Raw genomic sequence first — 17329 nt, 5'->3', positions numbered from 1 at the left:
TCTCTCTCTCTCTCTCTCTCTCTCTCTCTCTCTCTCTCTCTCTCTCTCTCTCTCTCCCCCTCCCTCTCCTGCCTGTTCTTCTTCCTCTCCCTGTCCCCACTCACCCATTAAAACTCCCTCTGCCACTGAGATGGTAAGAAATACCTCCTGCTTTGCTTCATACTAGAACAAATGATAGAATATAGACCATGACTAATCAAAAATATGAGATCCCTTGATGTGCTAATGTGACTGACCTTGGAATGAAGTAAAGAACCTCTACCAATATAGGCTCCAACCTGGCAATCCCCAAATAGTACATTATAGTATGCATAACTGTAAAGGAATTTCAGTAACATCACATTTCATGCTATGGATTTTATACCATAAGAAAAGTTAGTTCATTATTCTCTACTCAACCACCTCTTCATCTCGAAAGTGAATTCTTATGGCTCTAATAAAAAAAATTAAATAGTCCCAAATCCTATGTCAGCTGAGAAACTCTGCACCTTGCCACTAGTCACACCACCTACCTTTATATCAGAACAGCTGCTGTGCTCTTATGTATTCTTTGAACAACAAATAAAAATGAATAGCATGAATTTCAAAGACACTCAATGTGCTTCCAAGTCAGCATGATGTTAGGTACCCTGCTGGAACACATCACTACGCACGGTTTGTTCAGACTTGGGAAAACTGGAGTGGGAAAATCACTGGATTTCTTGCCTGAAAATGCTGGTCCTGGAGCAAGCAAGATCTGTGGGCTGTTACCACCCAGTTGATTGAAGACCCACCACTCATACTCAACTAAGCTGGGAGTAGTGCTGAAAAGAATTTAAAGAAAGATTGTTCCAAATTCTTCTTTTTGTATATGAGGTGGCAAGAGCTAAGAGGAGACTATTGCCTTTCCAACACACTCTAATAATTTCTGGGTACTATGTTAGAAATAGTCATTCTGTCAAAAAGTACTAGGCTATCATTGGTGATATGTGGTGATTTATTGTTACCGTAGTTAAGGAGTTGGCTTTGTCTCCTAGAACATATCATCAAAAGGATCCTGGCAGCTTTTTAAAACAAAACACGGTAGGCAGAGTCTAATTTAAATCACAAAAAAAGGAAAATTCACAGCATCTGCATTTAGATTTGTAATTTTGAAGAAACAAAATCCTTAAGAATAGTAAATTCAGAGTCTCTGGATCCTGTTTTAATAAGTAACTACCCACTCACACCAAGTGCAAGCATTGCAATTGAATTCCCACATACTAGAACTGTTTTTAGTAAATTAGCCCTCATGTTATAACCAAGAGACCAACTTCTCCATGGAATTTCTTTTCCCTAGAGTAAAACTTGCCAAATAAACTTGAGAAAAGTTTCAAAATCTATTCCAATTATTTTTTCTGTCTCTTCCATGTTGTTTTGCACGCACTGGCGAGAAAGAACACACTAGAGAGAAAGTGTTGAAAGCCAGGCATGCAGGGGCCATTTGACTAAACTTACCAAGTGAAAATCAATTCCAGATGAATGAGGAAAGAAAAGAAGCCCACTGGATACTGGTGTGATCAGTACTGGGTTCACTATTCACCTATAGCTATGCCACTCCACTTCCCCTTCTCATTTTCTTTTATTTAAATTTTTCATTATCATAAGAGTCTACCTAGCCTATCATTGCTAAATCCTTCCCTCAAATGCCACCTCCATACCTTTGTGTGTATTCTGTATATAAAAGCATTTAGCCTCTTTGAAGCTCTTTCCGTCTGTCAAGAACAGTTGTCCAGTCATGAAATATAGCATGAACTTCTTCTGAAACAGAGGTGGTTTGTTGATCCATCCATTCATCCACTAATTAATACAATACTGAATTCTATAATGTTCTAAATTCTGCTATAGGTACTAAACAATACACTGTATAAAAATAAAGTCACTAAACCTCATGAATGCAGCATCCTTAATTTTCCTTTTAGGATATAACTGAGTTAGAGAGGAAATGAAAAAAAATGATTCCAGACAGTCAACTCAATCCTTTCAAGGACAGAAAAAAAATAAATATGACAAAAATACTGGTGGAGAAAAGCACATGGTAAGACCTTATTGTGGAAGACATCACACAGTTTTGCACAACAACAGAGATAAATGAATCTCAAGCCCTCCCTACAGCATAGCTTTTCTAGTTCCAGAAGGTGCTATGCAGGCTCAGTTATCTTACCCGGTGCTGGGCCATACATGCTACAATACTGGCATACCAGGAACAATATGCCTGCTTGTGCAATAATGACGCGATGGCTATGGAGTAACCAACTGGTCTCTGAATAGATTTGAGACCTGTTCCACTGCAGGGAATTCACACCTGATCAAAAGCCCATAGCTGGGAGGGTCATAGACCCTAAGGTAAAAATTATTGTGGTCATTGTTGTTGTTGTTGCTAAATGGTCATGTAGTCAAACTACCTTCTAAATATTATGTTTCTGTTTATACCCACTGTGATGGCTATTCTTGGTTGTCAACTTGACTATATCTGGATTGAACTAAAATCCAGAAGTGGACAGCACACTTGTCATCCAAATCTTGAGGCAGGAAGACAATGTGCCTTTGATCAGAACCTTGAAGCAGGAAGGCACACCTTTAATTTGGGCTACACCTTCTGTTATATATGAGGAAACCTATACATAAGGAAGCTTATATAAGAACAATGTAAAAAGAAAGGGTTCATTCATTCTTGGCCTGCTTGTCCTCACCTTGTCAGCCCATCCATTTCTTCCCTGGCACTGGAGCCTACTTCTTCGGGGTTCTAGCATACACAGACCAGCTGAGACATCCAGCCTCGTGGGAATGAGAAACTACTGGATTTGTAAACTTTCCTTTACTAACAACTTAGCCATGTTGGACTGAAGCTCGTAAGTCATTTCCAATAAATTCCCATGTGTGTGTGTTTGTATACGTATGTATGTATGTGTGTGTATGTATGGAGAGAGAAGGGGGGAGAGATTCATTCTATAAGTTCTGTGACTCTAGAGAACCCTGACTAATATACCCACAGACCTGGGCTACTCTCAACAATGGTCATAAAAACCTCTTTGCAGTGGATAACATACAGTGAAGAGATTCATAACAAGTCAAAGTGCTGAGAATAGAGAACTGTGAATATTAAACCCTTAAAGGGATCTTTTTAACCCCTGTCCTGAAATTCAGGGAACGTCACAGAGGAGGAGGCAGAAAGATAAGAAGTAGAAGATGGGGGAAGAGTCCTGTGAAATTCTGCCATCTAGCTGTGGCATGGATATTGCACTTTTTAACTCACAGAAGTTGTGGTTCCAAGCACAAGATCTCCCAAAAATCAAGCCAGTCAATGGTCCAGTATGAATGAAGGAGGAGCTAATGAGGTCCTCCTAATTTAGGAGCTATTGGCAGTTGATAACTACTAGGGGAGGGTGAATCCTTCTTTGGGGGATGTTGAAGTTGAAAGGTTGACCATGTCCAGCAGATGGCTCCACTCTCAAGTACATATGACACAAATTAATTAGATTTTGTAGAATATTTCTTTAATAGAGAAGTGTCAGAGGTACACACCTTGAATCCCAGTATTTGAGAGGCAGAGGTAAGCAAATCTATCTGAATTCAAGGTCAGCCTAGTCTACAAAGTTAATTCTAGGACTACATAGAGAGACCCTGTCTTTAAATTAAAAAAAAAAACAAAAAAAAACAGAAAGATGAGAACATAAAGATACAAAAAGGATATGTTATGAATGAGTCTAGGAGAAGATGGGGAGATGGAAATTAGATATGGCCAAAATACATTTTGTATTTATATGTGACACTCTCAAATAATAATGCTTTTAAGTTTTTGAGAAAACATAAATGATTTATTTAGGCTAGCACACCAAAAATTTAATCATATAATCCTGTGATTCTTTATACATTATTATGTATTTCACATTCTGAGTTTCATATTGAGTTTGATATTATCTTTACCATCAAGAATAAAATTTTTATACTTCAGTACATTCAAATTAGGTTCAATTAAATTTTTTGAGTTACATCACAAATAAAACAGGCAAAGTTGGATTCCTAAAATATGAGAAAATACCACTGAACATCAGTGAGCAAGTGTCTTTCTGGTAGAATGAAGCGTCTTTCAGGTAAATGCCCAAGAGTGAACCATGTGAGAGATTGAATCCCATATTCCTGAGGAACTACCACAATGATTTGCATAGTAGCTACATGAGTTTGCACTCCTAGCAGCAATGGATGAGTGTTCCCCTTACAACACATCCTTGCCAGCATAAGCTGGCAGTGAATAATAAAACTGAAGACGATATCAGAAGATAGAAAGATCTTTCATACTCATCGATCGTAGAATTAATATAGAAAAATGATCATCTTAACCAAAATCAAGCTATAGATCAATGCATTCTCCATCAAAAACTCAACACAATTCCTCACAGATCTTAAAAGGAAAATTTTCAGCTTCATTTGGAAACAGAAACAAAAAAAATCAAGAATAGCTAAAACAATCCTGAACAAAGAAGAACAGCTGGAGTTGTTAATATCCCCAATTTCAAGTTACACTACAAAGCTATAGTAATGAAAACTGCATGGTATTGGCAAAGAAAGGCACATTGATAATTGATTAATTGATTGGAATTGAAAACCGTGACATAATTCTATATACACATTTTAATTTTTATTTTTATTTTTTTTGGTTTTTCGAGACAGGGTTTCTCTGTGGCTTTGGAGCCTGTCCTGGAACTAGCTCTGTAGACCAGGCTGGTCTCGAACTCACAGAGATCCGCCAGCCTCTGCCTCCCGAGTGCTGGGATTAAAGGACATTTTAATTTTTAATAAAACATTGGTAAATATTATCTACTATAAAGGTAGTAGAAAAGAGAATCCCATGCCAGGAACTTTGGATGATGCCATTACAAGAACAAAGGGAAACTGAAAATTGAAAGAAAAACAAAACAAAAAAACAGTAAGTGGCCATCACAAAACTCCAGTTGAGACATTGTAATGACTAGAATAAAAATAGTAGCAATTAAGAATTTAGGAAAGGTTAAGACTCTAGATATATTCTGAAGGTAGAGTTCACAAGATTTACACAAGTTTTGATGGAGTGAAAGAAAATAAATCAAGGAAACAGGTAAGATTAATCAAAGCTTGATTGCTTATCCTGTGGCTTTGCCTTTTATTTTGTTTAATTTGTTATTGCTGTTGTTGTTTAATAAAGTTAAATGAGGGCCATGAAGATAACTTGGTAAGTAAAAGTGCTTGCTTTAAAGGAGGATCATCTGAGTTTAATCTTCAGGACCCACCTGATTGAAGGAAAGACCTTACTCTGACAACTTGTACTCTGACCTCCTATCGTGCTGTGCTTTGTGCAAGCACATAAATACACACTTGCACACATAATTACATTAAATTAGTGTCCTAGTTAGGGTTTCTATTGCTATGATAAAACACCATGACCAGAGCATTTTGGGAACAAAAACGTTTATTTGATTTATACTTCCATATCATTATTCATCGTTGAAGGAAATAGGGTTAAGAACTCAAACAGAACAGGAATCTGGAGGCAGGAACTAATTCAGAGGCCATAGAGGAGTGCTGCTTACTGGCTTGTTCCTCATGTCTTGCTCATCCTCCTTTCCTAGAAAACCAAGTACCACAAGTTCAAGGATGGTACCACCCACAGTGTACTCTGCCCTCCCACACCAATCAATAATTAAGAAAATGCCCTACAGGCTTGCCTACAGCTGGATCTTGTAGGCATTTTCTCAGTCACCCACTGTACCAAATTACAAAATCTTGATTCTGTGAGGAGCACTTTCACACAGCATGCAGTTCAATTTCACAGGGAAACAAAGGGCTTCATATTCTTCAAAAAAGTAAGTTCACTGTTTATTTATAGGGATAAAGATTTGAAACATTCCAAAATGGCTATATGTGTTATAGTATAGCCCTAGCAGGATATATTTTACAGATGCTTAAAATGAAAAATTTAGGATGGACCATAAAGAACAACTCTAGAATTATCAAGCCCTATGAATTTTTTCTACTCATTTTGCAAATTAGGAACTCAACATTATTCCAAACTCATGACCATACAAAGACTCAGCCTCTATTTTTTATCTCCTTTCACCGTCCTGATCCATAGAATCTTCATGGCTTTCTTCACTTCTGCATTTCTTAGGGAATAGATGATAGGGTTAAGGAGGGGAGTTATCACTGTGTAGAACACAGCTACCATCTTGTCTATAGGCAAAGTGGCTGATGGTCTCAGATAGATAAAGACGCAGGGTGCAAAGAATAAGACAACTACAGTGACATGGGACCCACAGGTGGACAGAGCTTTGCGTCGTCCCTCAGAACTCTGAGTTCTCAGATGAAACAAGATAATCACATAGGATGCTAAGAGTACCACAAAACTGATGACAGACAGTGTTCCCCCATTGGCAACAATCAGCAGGCCATTGAGGAAGGTATTTGAGCAGGCAAGTTTGAGCAGTGGAAGCACATCACAGAAATAATGGTCAATGATATTGGGACCACAGAAAGGTAAGTGAAAGATGAGAAGAATCTGGGCAATAGAATGCACAAAGCCTCCCATCCATGCTGTTCCCACAAGGACAGCACACACCTGTCTGTTCATGATACTGGTGTAGTGCAGGGGCTTGCAGATGGCCACATAGCGGTCATAGGCCATCACCGTGAGCAGGAACATCTCAATACCACCAAAGAAGTGGATGAAGAAAAGCTGTGTCATGCAGCCCCGTACAGATATAGATTTCTTCTGAGCTAGGAGATCAAAGATGAGTTTGGGAGCTGTTGTAGAGGAGTAGCAGATCTCCACAAAGGAGAGGGAGCTAAGGAAGAAGTACATGGGGGATCCAAGACTTCTGCTGGCTGCGACAGTGACCACCATGAGGAGATTCCCAAGAACAATGGCTGTGTACAAGAGCAGAAATATCACAAAGCAAACTCTCTGCACCTCTTGATTGGGAGAGAGTCCCAGAAAAATGAACTCAGTTACATTGTGTATGATAGCCATGAGGGAGCAAGTTGTGTGGTATGATTTGACATGAAAAATGAGGAGTTAGTAATGTGGTGAAGGAAGAACATACCATGAGGACTGAGAGAAATGCAAATGTGTTGTTATTTCAGGAATAGTGAGGGAAATAGCAAAGTATGATGCTATAGGAGAGTTGCCATCAGTCTGTGAAAGGCTGCTAGGGACTTCAGACTTTACCCTGAAGCCAAGGTCCATCAGCAAGAATGTCTATTATCCAATGAGTAGTAAGTCACTTTGTATGCAGAATGTAGAGTTGTGGAAACACCAAACAGGAAAGGCATTAAAAAGTTGTATTTCCTCATCAAAAAGAGGCTGCCAGGACACTGTTTCCATCTGTGCTGCATGTCTTTCTATTGCCTTTGAATGGTTTTTAGTATTTTTTTCTTCTGAAGACTTAACTTGTTACTTCTTTCTTTGGTTGGCAGAACCAAGTTCTCAACCATTTAATACATGGTACCAGTATTTTCAGAATAGATAACCCTGCTGTAGCTCCCTTGATGTTCAGTATACCTCAAGGAGATCAGAACTCACCACAGACATGGCTGTGCCTGTATGTCTTCTAATTCTTGTCCTTATTCTCTGTTTGATTACTTACTGATCTTTTCTTTTTACTTCACTTCAATCCATTTACTTTTCTTCTTTCTCCTGGCATTTTGATTTCCTCTGTTTCTCTTAATGGCAGCAATGATCCAACAGCCTTGCTCAGGGCCAGCTATGTAACACGTCCGAGCATTATTTAGACTGCATAGTGTCTGACTTGAAAACTATGCTTTTTCCAACATAGCTGAGACTGTGTTTATTTACTCCAGCAAGACTCCAGGGCTCCTGAGGTTAGAGCTAGATGGTTCTGCCCATCTCACAAAAGCACTTTCCTCGCTGATCCAGACCTGTGAGGAAGACCTTTGCAGACCAGAGGGAACTCAGGAAATACACCTTACAATTATAGACAGAAAGGGTAGAGAGCAGACATAAATTCCCAGGTCATCAGGCAATCCTCTCAGGAAACTACTTGTGGAGAAAAGAGCTGGGTTTCCATTCAGCTGTTCTCAGGAAGTAATTTCTGTAACATTTACAGAGTTCTTTAAGTTTTCAGATACTCAAGATTCAAATTATAACCTGCAGATGGCACATACCTCAGAGGAAGAAACCACAAATCTTAGGTCCTGCCCAAATCTCCCACAAGCTAAGTTCCAGCCCTTGATTTTTTGGGCATCTCTCAGGGATGAGACATCTCCTCTCCCATTCATAGGTCCTTGTAGCCACTATGCCTTCTCTCAGGACATTCTGTAACCATAGCACTTATCACAATGAATTTTATTGCCTACTACAGTATAAGTTCCCAGAGGGCAGAATATGCCCTGCTCTTCATTTCATTTTCAATGCTCACTGAAGTTGATGTCAAGAGATAACATTCAGTGAACATCGGGAGAATAAATGAATATTTGACATCTAAACTTGGTCTCCTTACTCTAGTGTTCCACACATTGTAGGTGTTCAGTAACTACTAAAAGAGGAAGAACCTGTATGGTATGATATCATACCTTATTAATTCTGGAGTCCCAGCCATGGTCCAGACAGTGCTTTTCACAAATATTCATGCAGGCATACTCTCAGAAATGCCATGTGTCTCATGGCACCATTCCCTTTGCTTTCAAATGAACTATCACAGCTAAATTAAACCTATGGCCACAAAGCTCACACCAATGTTTCAGTTACTTTGCTCTTGTGAGCACAGTGATATTTTATGTTCTAGCACATAAGCACAAATAATTGTGACAACATTGCTGGCTCATGATAATTTCCCAGTTACCTGATGGAGATGCAGGGGCCAGGTGTGGCCCCGTCTTCTGCCTCAACGGTGTAACGAGATGAGGATATGTTCCCATGCAGCCTTAGTCTTGGAAATGTGGAGATCCTCAGCCTCAACTTCTCATGAATTTAAAATAAAAGCAAAACAAATTTGCCTCTCAGATGTTCCTCAGAGAACTAAGAACTCAGGAAGCTCAGCTTTAAGTTCACTCCAAGAAAAACCAAGGGAGAAGTCATGATTAAGTGAGAAATGGGGAGTCCTTGGAGATCTTCATACTCACTCCTTCCTAATTAGGAAAAAATGTCTTACTGGAAATAGGACCCTAAAGTCTCTGTGGGGGAAAAAAAACTTTAGAAACCAGTGAGAAATGTGAAACAATGAAACTCACCCACTGATCAGAGATGATTAAAGGTGGTTCAGGGATTTCGGAATCACAGAAGGGATGATACTACTTGTGCTGAATTAGATGTATACATCCGTAGCTTCCAACTGAGGGGTGATTATGCCTGTGCAAGACATTTGATAATGTTTAAAGATTTTTGACCAGTCTGGCCAGGGAGGAGAGTGCCACTGACATTAAGGAGACACAAAGTCAGAGATTCATGAAGTATCCTACAATGCATAGGATGCTCCTGTACATTATAACTAAAGGGCTCCACAGACTTGTTGTAATGCCCTACTATTTATTTTTAAAAAAATCCCTGAATGGATAATCATTTAAGTTGGGTGATGAATGCATGACATTTCATTGCACAGCTTTGACCATACCTGCTTGTGTTTTAAGGTTCCTGTAATACGATTTTAAAAACCCAAAAATTGTCTCACTATGTAACCCTGCCAAGCCTAGAAATCTATGTAGATAAGGCTGGTCTTGAACTCAGAGATCCAGCTGTCTCTGTCTCCTGAGTACTGGGATTAAGGGTGAATGCCACGATGCTTTGTGAACACAGAAGATTTTTAGGGTAGTGAAAATATGCTATTATGACAGTTGTATGTCATGTACAAGCCTACAGACTGTGCACCAGCTAGACTAGACTAACATACATTATAGACTTTGGGTGACAACGATGTGTCTGGTGAGAGATTTTACTAGTGGGGGATGTGAACACACAGGTACTGGGATAGGGAACATATAGAAAAAGGGTTTTATTTTCCTAAGTTTTCTGAGTCCAAAACTGAGCTAATAAAATCTCTGAAAGGGTAAAAATATCAAGTGAGAATAAACAAAGTATTTTAAGTTTTATAAATAATTGATAAGAAGACTATGAGATATCAAGATTGAAGAAATGTTTTGAAATAATTACTTTTACATATGCAAACACCAAATCAAATATTGCACTGTATATAGAGAGGAATGCAGGAAAGATTAGTGAATAATTGCATCAAAACATTCAATAGTTAAGGAAAACCTGTACATATCCTCTAATGTGTTTCTACGGATTTGAGTTTCTGTGAAGGTCTGTCAGACTCAATATTTTCTATATTATAAGTTTCTGTTAATAAGTCTAAGGAAGGTAGAATTCTTTTAATTTTTATTTTTAAAATGTATATGTGTGGGTGTTTGTCTGCATGTATGTCTGTGCCCGTGGAGGCCAGAAGAGGATATCAGATTCTCATAACTGAAGTTTCAGTTGTTTGTGAGCCACAATGTGGCTGCTAAGAATCAAACCCAGGTCCTCTGCAATAGCACCAAGTACCTTTAACCGCTGACCCACCTTCCTAGCACCAGGAAGGTGGATTTAAAACACATGTGTGTCCAGGAGTGCTTGTTGTAGGAAACTGTCTTTATTGAATATTTACAGTAAAAAATGATGTTTTTCTCCAAAATTTGTAAAATGTGCTTGTCATGACAGGTTATTGTGGTGTCTAAACTGGTGGTGAAGATTAATCCACTGGATATGACTTTCTTTACCCAGTTGAAGTTCAGTCATACTAGTGCTTTCTCATTTAGAATTAGAAACATGACTTTATATTTGCATGTGAAATGAGTAAGTGGTTTTATCTGTTTATGCCTATATTTTAAAATGTTTCTTGAAGATTTTACTTATAATAGCCAAAATGAAACCAATTCAACACCTAGTGATAAAAGAATAAAATTATGATGAATTCTTGCAATAGGATATCCCTCACCATATAAAAAAATGAACTATTGGGCTGGAGAGATGGCTCAGTTTGTAAAGTGCATGTCTGAATCCCAGCGCAGTACTTGGAAGTGGGGTGCAAGGCAGAGATAAGAGAATCCTTGTTCCTGAGTTCCTTGCTCGTGCTCCCCCTCCTTCTGCTCCTGATTCGGACCTTGAGATTTCTGTCCGGTGCTCCAATTTGGTCTCTGTCTCTGTCTCCTTTCATCGCCTGTTGAAGGTTAATATTCAGGGGGATGCCTATATGTTTGTCTTTGGATTCACGTTCTTATTTAGCTTCTCTAGGATTGCGAATTATAAGCTCACTGTCCTTTAATTATGGCTAGAAACCAAATATGAGTGAGTACATCCCATGTTCCTCTTTTTGGGTCTGGCTTACCTCACTCAGGATAGTGTTTTCTACTTCCATCCATTTGTACGCAAACTTCAAGAAATCCTTGTTTTTTACTGCTGAGTAGTACTCTAATATGTATATATTCCATACTTTCTTCATCCATTCTTCTATTGAAGGGCATCTAGGCTGTTTCCAGGTTCTGGCTATTACGAACAATGCTGCTATGAACATAGTTGAGCATATACTTTTGTTGTATGATGTATGACGCGAGGGGTACACCCACACTCTGAGACAATGGGGATGTTCTTTCGGGAATTCACCAAGGCCAGCTGGCCTGAGTCTGAAAAAGCATGGGATAAAACCGGACTTGCTGAACATAGCGGACAATGAGGACTACTGAGAACTCAAGAACAATGGCAATGGGTTTTTGATCCTACTGCACTTGCTGGCTTTAGGGGGGCCTGGGCAGTTTGGATGCTCAACTTACTAAACCTGGATGGAGGTGGGCGGTCCTTGGACTTCCCACAGGTCAGGGAACCCTGATTGCTCTTCAAGCTGATGAGGGAGAGGGACTTGATCGGGGGAGGGGGAGGGAAATGGGAGGCGGTGGCGGGGAGGAGGCAGAAATTCTCAATAAATAAATAAATTTAAAAAAAAAAAAGAGAATCCTTGGGCCTTGCTAGCAAGAAAGCCTAGCTAAACTGATGAGCTCTGGGTTCAGTGAGAGGCTTTGTTGAAATAAAAAGATCAAGTGGATAAGTGATTTAGAAATACCTGAATTTGATTTCAGGCTTCTCCACATGTACATATACACGAATGTGCAGCCATCCTCACACATGGGTACACACACACACACACACACACACACACACACACACACACACTACATACCTATACATTGTATATGTGACCTCTAATTATTGTAATTCAAAGCAGAATGACTAATACAGAAGAGTGCATGTTCAAGCTTCGATTTATAGGAACTCCAGACGATAGAAATTAGAACAGTGAAGTTGGGCATGGTGCCACACACCTTTTATCCCAGTACTGGGAGGCAGAAGCAGGTGAATCTTTGAGTTCAAGACCAGCGTAGTCTACAGAGCAAATTACAGGCCAGCCAGAGCCACACAGAGAAACCATGTCTTGAAAACCAAAACCAAAATTAGAAACAGAAACAAAAACCAAACAACACCAAACAAAACTTAAAATTAGATCAGTGGGTACTCTGAACACAACCTCATGACTGCTACCTTGGGGGAAAATCTTAAATATGTTATAGCTTCAGACTTTTTACACACTGTCTTATATATAATAGTACACAGATATTATATATAAATATGAGAACACAATAATAAAAGACAGAAGAGCACTGCAAAGGTACAAACATTTTATGGTTCTCATAAATCCTTGACTTACATGTTACAAAAATCATTACTTATATTTGCTTTTATTGCTCTTTTTTGATCACCGTCCCCCTCTATAAAATGAAGGTATAACCCTTCATTTTAGAATAGAGAAATAGAGAAAATTTAAGTCTCACGTGTCCAGAGAGTTTCATTTTGTGCCTCTTAAGCCCAGCCCTTAAATTAGTTCTTGGTGCTTTGTAGTATTCACCAGTATTTGTTGAGTAAGTGAATGAAAGAGTGAAAAGGTGATTGATACTTTCTCCTGAGGAAGTTGTCCCCATCTTTCATGATCATGACCACTATCCTCATCGAGGGAGCAATGAGGTTTATGGCAACCATGGTGATTTTTTTGAAGTGATTTTTAAAATATAAACATGGCACATAAATATGAGAATTAGAAAATTCAGTGTAGCACATATAGCCTAACTGTTAATTTATATAAGAGTAGAAATGGAAAAATGAGAAGTAGGAGGTAAATGGGATGGTTATAAGCAAATAGTTAATTTACTGCTAAACACGTGTTAGTGTTCAGGTCCTGGCTTCCAGTCCCGTCTCTCTTATCTACTATCCTGTAAATTTATTTTCAGTAGACAAACCTGAGGAAAATGAGTCCCACATGCCTGATTCTCATCTTTTGTCTTTGCCTTCCTAATTTTAAAGAGCTTCATGTAAAAGTCACTGAAGTACTTGAGATTAATTTTAAACCTTTTCTTTTCGTTCCAGTTTAGTCACAAAGTTTCCCTCCGGAGAAAAGAAATTCCGTGGGGGGACATTTGTTCCATGATTACAGCCTGTGAGCTAGTTTATTATAAAGAATGCAAGGACCTCAGTGTGTAGTCACACCTTTGGATAAAGAATGAGTGGGTAGATTTTCTTGTCAAATGAAAAAAAATGTAAGATTTCTCTCTTTGCTGCTTCTTATGCCTGCAATTAATTTTTACATTCAAATGTTCAACTTCATGTAGCTTTCTGAGTTTCCTCTTTATTTTGTAAATAGCTTAAGATATAAGTTACATTGATTTCTAATAGGTACTAAGACTAGTGATGATTTTTTTTGCCTTGGAGAGAAAGTGAAGCCCTTGAATTGCAATGGCAATCACCACCCAGTAAAGTCAGAAAATTCAATGCTATTGAGACTACTGTTCTTGATTTTGTGCATGGAAAAATCATTTGAAGGTGCCAATTCTCCTCTCGCAGCCTTTGTCATTTCATCCATGAGAAAAATTTAGGAGGTATCCCTTTAAATCTCCTTCACAATTATTCTAACATAGTTAAGCTGAGGATGACTGGTACCTGGCTCACTGGGTGTTTAATGAGGAATCTGTTGGGTGGTGATATTTAAGGGACCTTGCTTGCTCAAGGACCAGGACTCATAAACTATTCCTTGTTCCTTCCCAGCCGAATTTTTCCAAAACCAAACTTCTACTTGACTCATGTTGTATTTAAGCAGGGACATTCTTCATATTGGGTTGGAGACAATTTGAGTTTACTTAAAATCTGTGATCTAACTCCTTGTTGAAGATAAAGAACATAGCACCCCTGCTGATCTACAGCAAGGTAAAGTGACTAGAAATAAGATACAGAGTTTCTTAGCCATTGTGTGTTGGAAAACCTCATTTTCCTCTTAGACCTACAAAGTCTCACTTTTATTGAGTGGCTGCATTTGATGATTTTAGGGGTGGCAGATCTACTTAAATTAGTAATTTTTATCCAATGAAAAATACAGCATAAAATTAATTATTTTAAAAATTCTTTTAGGTTTTTGGATTCTGTGAGTTACTGTTTTAGAATCACCAAGGAGAATCATACCACAATTGAATGGGAATTTGATTTCTTCACAGGTAAGAGGAGCTTACTTGGGAGCACAGGAGTGCCCCGAAGGTTAGACCACTAAATAGAATCCTAACTCTAATGACTCTCCAAATATCGACTGCACTGGAAATGACGAGGATCCCAGAGTGAAAGCCTGATAGAATGGTTGTGAGCCCTAGAATTCCCTACTTCTTCTGTGACTATGGTCAAATAAGTTGTTCTGAATATTCATTTTCTAGTTACAAAGTAAACAAATTAAAAATATATAAAATGTTATACCTTGAATATACACATAACTAGTATTTATTGACTAAATAAATGATATACATATTATAAGTTGTTTTACATTATCTGCCATACTATACATGTCGTGAATTTGTGTTAAAATTGTTTTTTTCAACAGAATATTATAACATCCAGCACACCTGAACTGAAGCCATGGCTAAGACAAATAACGTGACTGAACTGATCATCACCGGCCTTTTCCAGGATCCAAAGGTGCAAAAGGTGTGCTTTGTATTGTTCCTTCCCGTATACCTGGCCACAGTGCTGGGCAATGGCCTCATTGTTGTGACAGTCAACATCAGTAAGAGTCTGCGTTCTCCTATGTACATCTTCCTCAGCTCCTTGTCCCTGGTGGAGATCTGCTACTCCTCTACCGTTGTGCCTAAGTTCATCACTGACTTACTTGTAAAGATTAAAACCATCTCTCTGAAGGGCTGCCTGGCTCAGATATTTTTCTTCCATTTTTTTGGGGTTGTTGAGGTTCTTCTGCTTGTGGTGATGGCCTATGATCGCTATGTGGCCATCTGCAAACCTCTCCATTACATGAACATCATGAGTCATCAAGTGTGTCACATGCTGGTAGCTGGCTCCTGGCTGGGGGGCCTCATTCACTCCACCATCCAGATCCTCATCACCATTCCATTGCCCTTCTGTGGTCCCAATGTAATTGACCACTACTTCTGTGACCTCCAGCCATTATTTAAACTTGCCTGCACTGACACCTTTATGGAGGGGGTTATCGTGATGGCCAACAGTGGTTTAATCTCTATTATCTCTCTCCTTATTTTGGTGTCCTCCTATATCACCATCCTTGTGAACTTGCGGAACCATTCTGCAGAGGGGAGGCGCAAGGCCCTCTCCACCTGTGCCTCCCACATTACAGTGGTCATCTTGTTCTTTGGACCTGCTAGCTTCCTTTATCTGAGACCTTCCTCTACATTTACTGAAGACAAGCTTGTGGCTGTGTTCTACACAGTCATCACTCCCATGCTGAACCCCATCATCTACACCCTTAGAAATGCAGAGGTGAAAAATGCCATAAAGAAGTTGTGGGACAAAAAGAGCTCAGAGGCAGAGTGAATGGTGTAATAAATAATGAAAAGGGATTTTAAAACGTAGTCTGTTGTTGATGTAGATTCTGCTGTTTGGTGCATATTCAAATAAAAGAGTAGTTAGAAGAGCGTATTTCTTTTATTGCTATACTCCTCTCAGCAAACAAATACTCCAAGGACAGAGGTCTGATTTTCTCACTGAATTTGATTGACTGCATAGTTAAAAAGCAAGTGCAAATTCAAAAAATATATAGAAACATGCTTGTATGTTCCTTGAGACATGGTAGTATTTTGAAAGATTGGGTAAAGTATACTTTAGTACTTCCATACATTGTGTACAAACCATTTTATGACTATTATTATCTCAAAAATTAGCATTTCTTTTTGTTGAGAAATGATTACTATTTTCACTTGAAGAATTAAGGACAGGGTCATAACTTTTTAATTCATATCTCTTTCCCATTATTATGAGTGACCATGCCACAGCTATTTCTTCTAATATCCACTGATTTTTTTTCAGTGAGGTGAGATTAAAAGAGTCTTTGCTAATCTGCACGGTTATATTTCTCATAATCTCTTCAATGCCCCATTGTCTCTCCCCACTATGAAAAGTTTTGAGTGTATCTTACAATTGCTCTGTCTTGGCTTAGGAGTTGTATAAAATTGCACTGATTTGCATCCATTCACCCAGATTTTCTCAAGTTGTGATATGCCAGAGTAGGCTGTGTTTCCACCAAGTATCTTTTTGGCTCCGAGATCATATACTAGAGGAATTTGTGGCTGCAGGGCAAGGCATAGACAAATTCATATGTTGATGAAAACATTGTGTGTCTGTGATAATACATGATAGTCAAAGACACACGGCTAATGGACATTTAAATTATGTATAATGTCACTAAAACCTGGAATTCTTAAAATTTAATTTTAACTTACTTAAATCTACATAGGTACATACCATATGTAGACTGACTATGAAAGTTGGTAGCATAAGTGTGTTTTCCTAAGACTTGTAGGTTTCTCGGTGTTAGAGGCAAGACTTCTATCCTAGTACCTTGATGGTTCTGTGTCTACCTGCCTCTAACCTCAGGTTTCATTAACCAGCTCTTTATCTCATTCTCACATATCCTTTCTAATCACTCCCAGATTCCCACACAAATGTCAGGGTGGCTGGAGAGGAGGGGCATTTGCAGCAGCCACAGGCCATGTCTAGTCAGCTTGTCTTGCTCTCTCACTGTTAAACTAAGAATGTATTTATAGCCTGTGTGATTTCCTGTCTCACGATCACCTGCTAAGCAGAAGGACCACATAAAGCTAGAGATTTTGCTGGATTTTTTATTGGATGGACAAGTTGATGAATGTTATCTTTCAGAGTCCAATTCTTTTTTTTTTTTTTTTTTTTTTGATTTTTCGAGACAATGTTGTGGCTGGGGCGGCCTATGGGGCCACT

At 38.8% G+C, this 17329-nt stretch overlaps 2 protein-coding genes across 2 annotated transcripts; one reads left to right on the top strand and one right to left on the bottom strand.

Annotated features, from left to right (window-relative positions):
• Positions 1-6091: 6091 nt before the first annotated feature.
• Positions 6092-7021, bottom strand: LOC101996299 (olfactory receptor 4X2-like). The gene has a single exon (XM_005372139.2). It carries the CDS (start codon positions 7019-7021, stop codon positions 6092-6094), a length of 930 nt encoding a protein of 309 aa, XP_005372196.1.
• Positions 7022-14983: 7962 nt separating this feature from the next.
• LOC101996021 (olfactory receptor 142-like) lies at positions 14984-15910 on the top strand. Its single transcript, XM_005372138.2, has one exon. The coding sequence runs from the start codon at positions 14984-14986 to the stop codon at positions 15908-15910; it is 927 nt and encodes a 308-aa protein (XP_005372195.1).
• The last annotated feature ends 1419 nt before the right edge of the window (positions 15911-17329 follow it).

The sequence above is a fragment of the Microtus ochrogaster genome, unplaced genomic scaffold (genome assembly GCF_000317375.1).
Source record: "Microtus ochrogaster isolate Prairie Vole_2 unplaced genomic scaffold, MicOch1.0 UNK207, whole genome shotgun sequence".
In the NCBI taxonomy this organism is placed as follows: domain Eukaryota; kingdom Metazoa; phylum Chordata; class Mammalia; order Rodentia; family Cricetidae; genus Microtus; species Microtus ochrogaster.
Note: the sequence above shows the minus strand (reverse complement) of the source record. Positions and strands in the feature narration are given on the sequence as shown.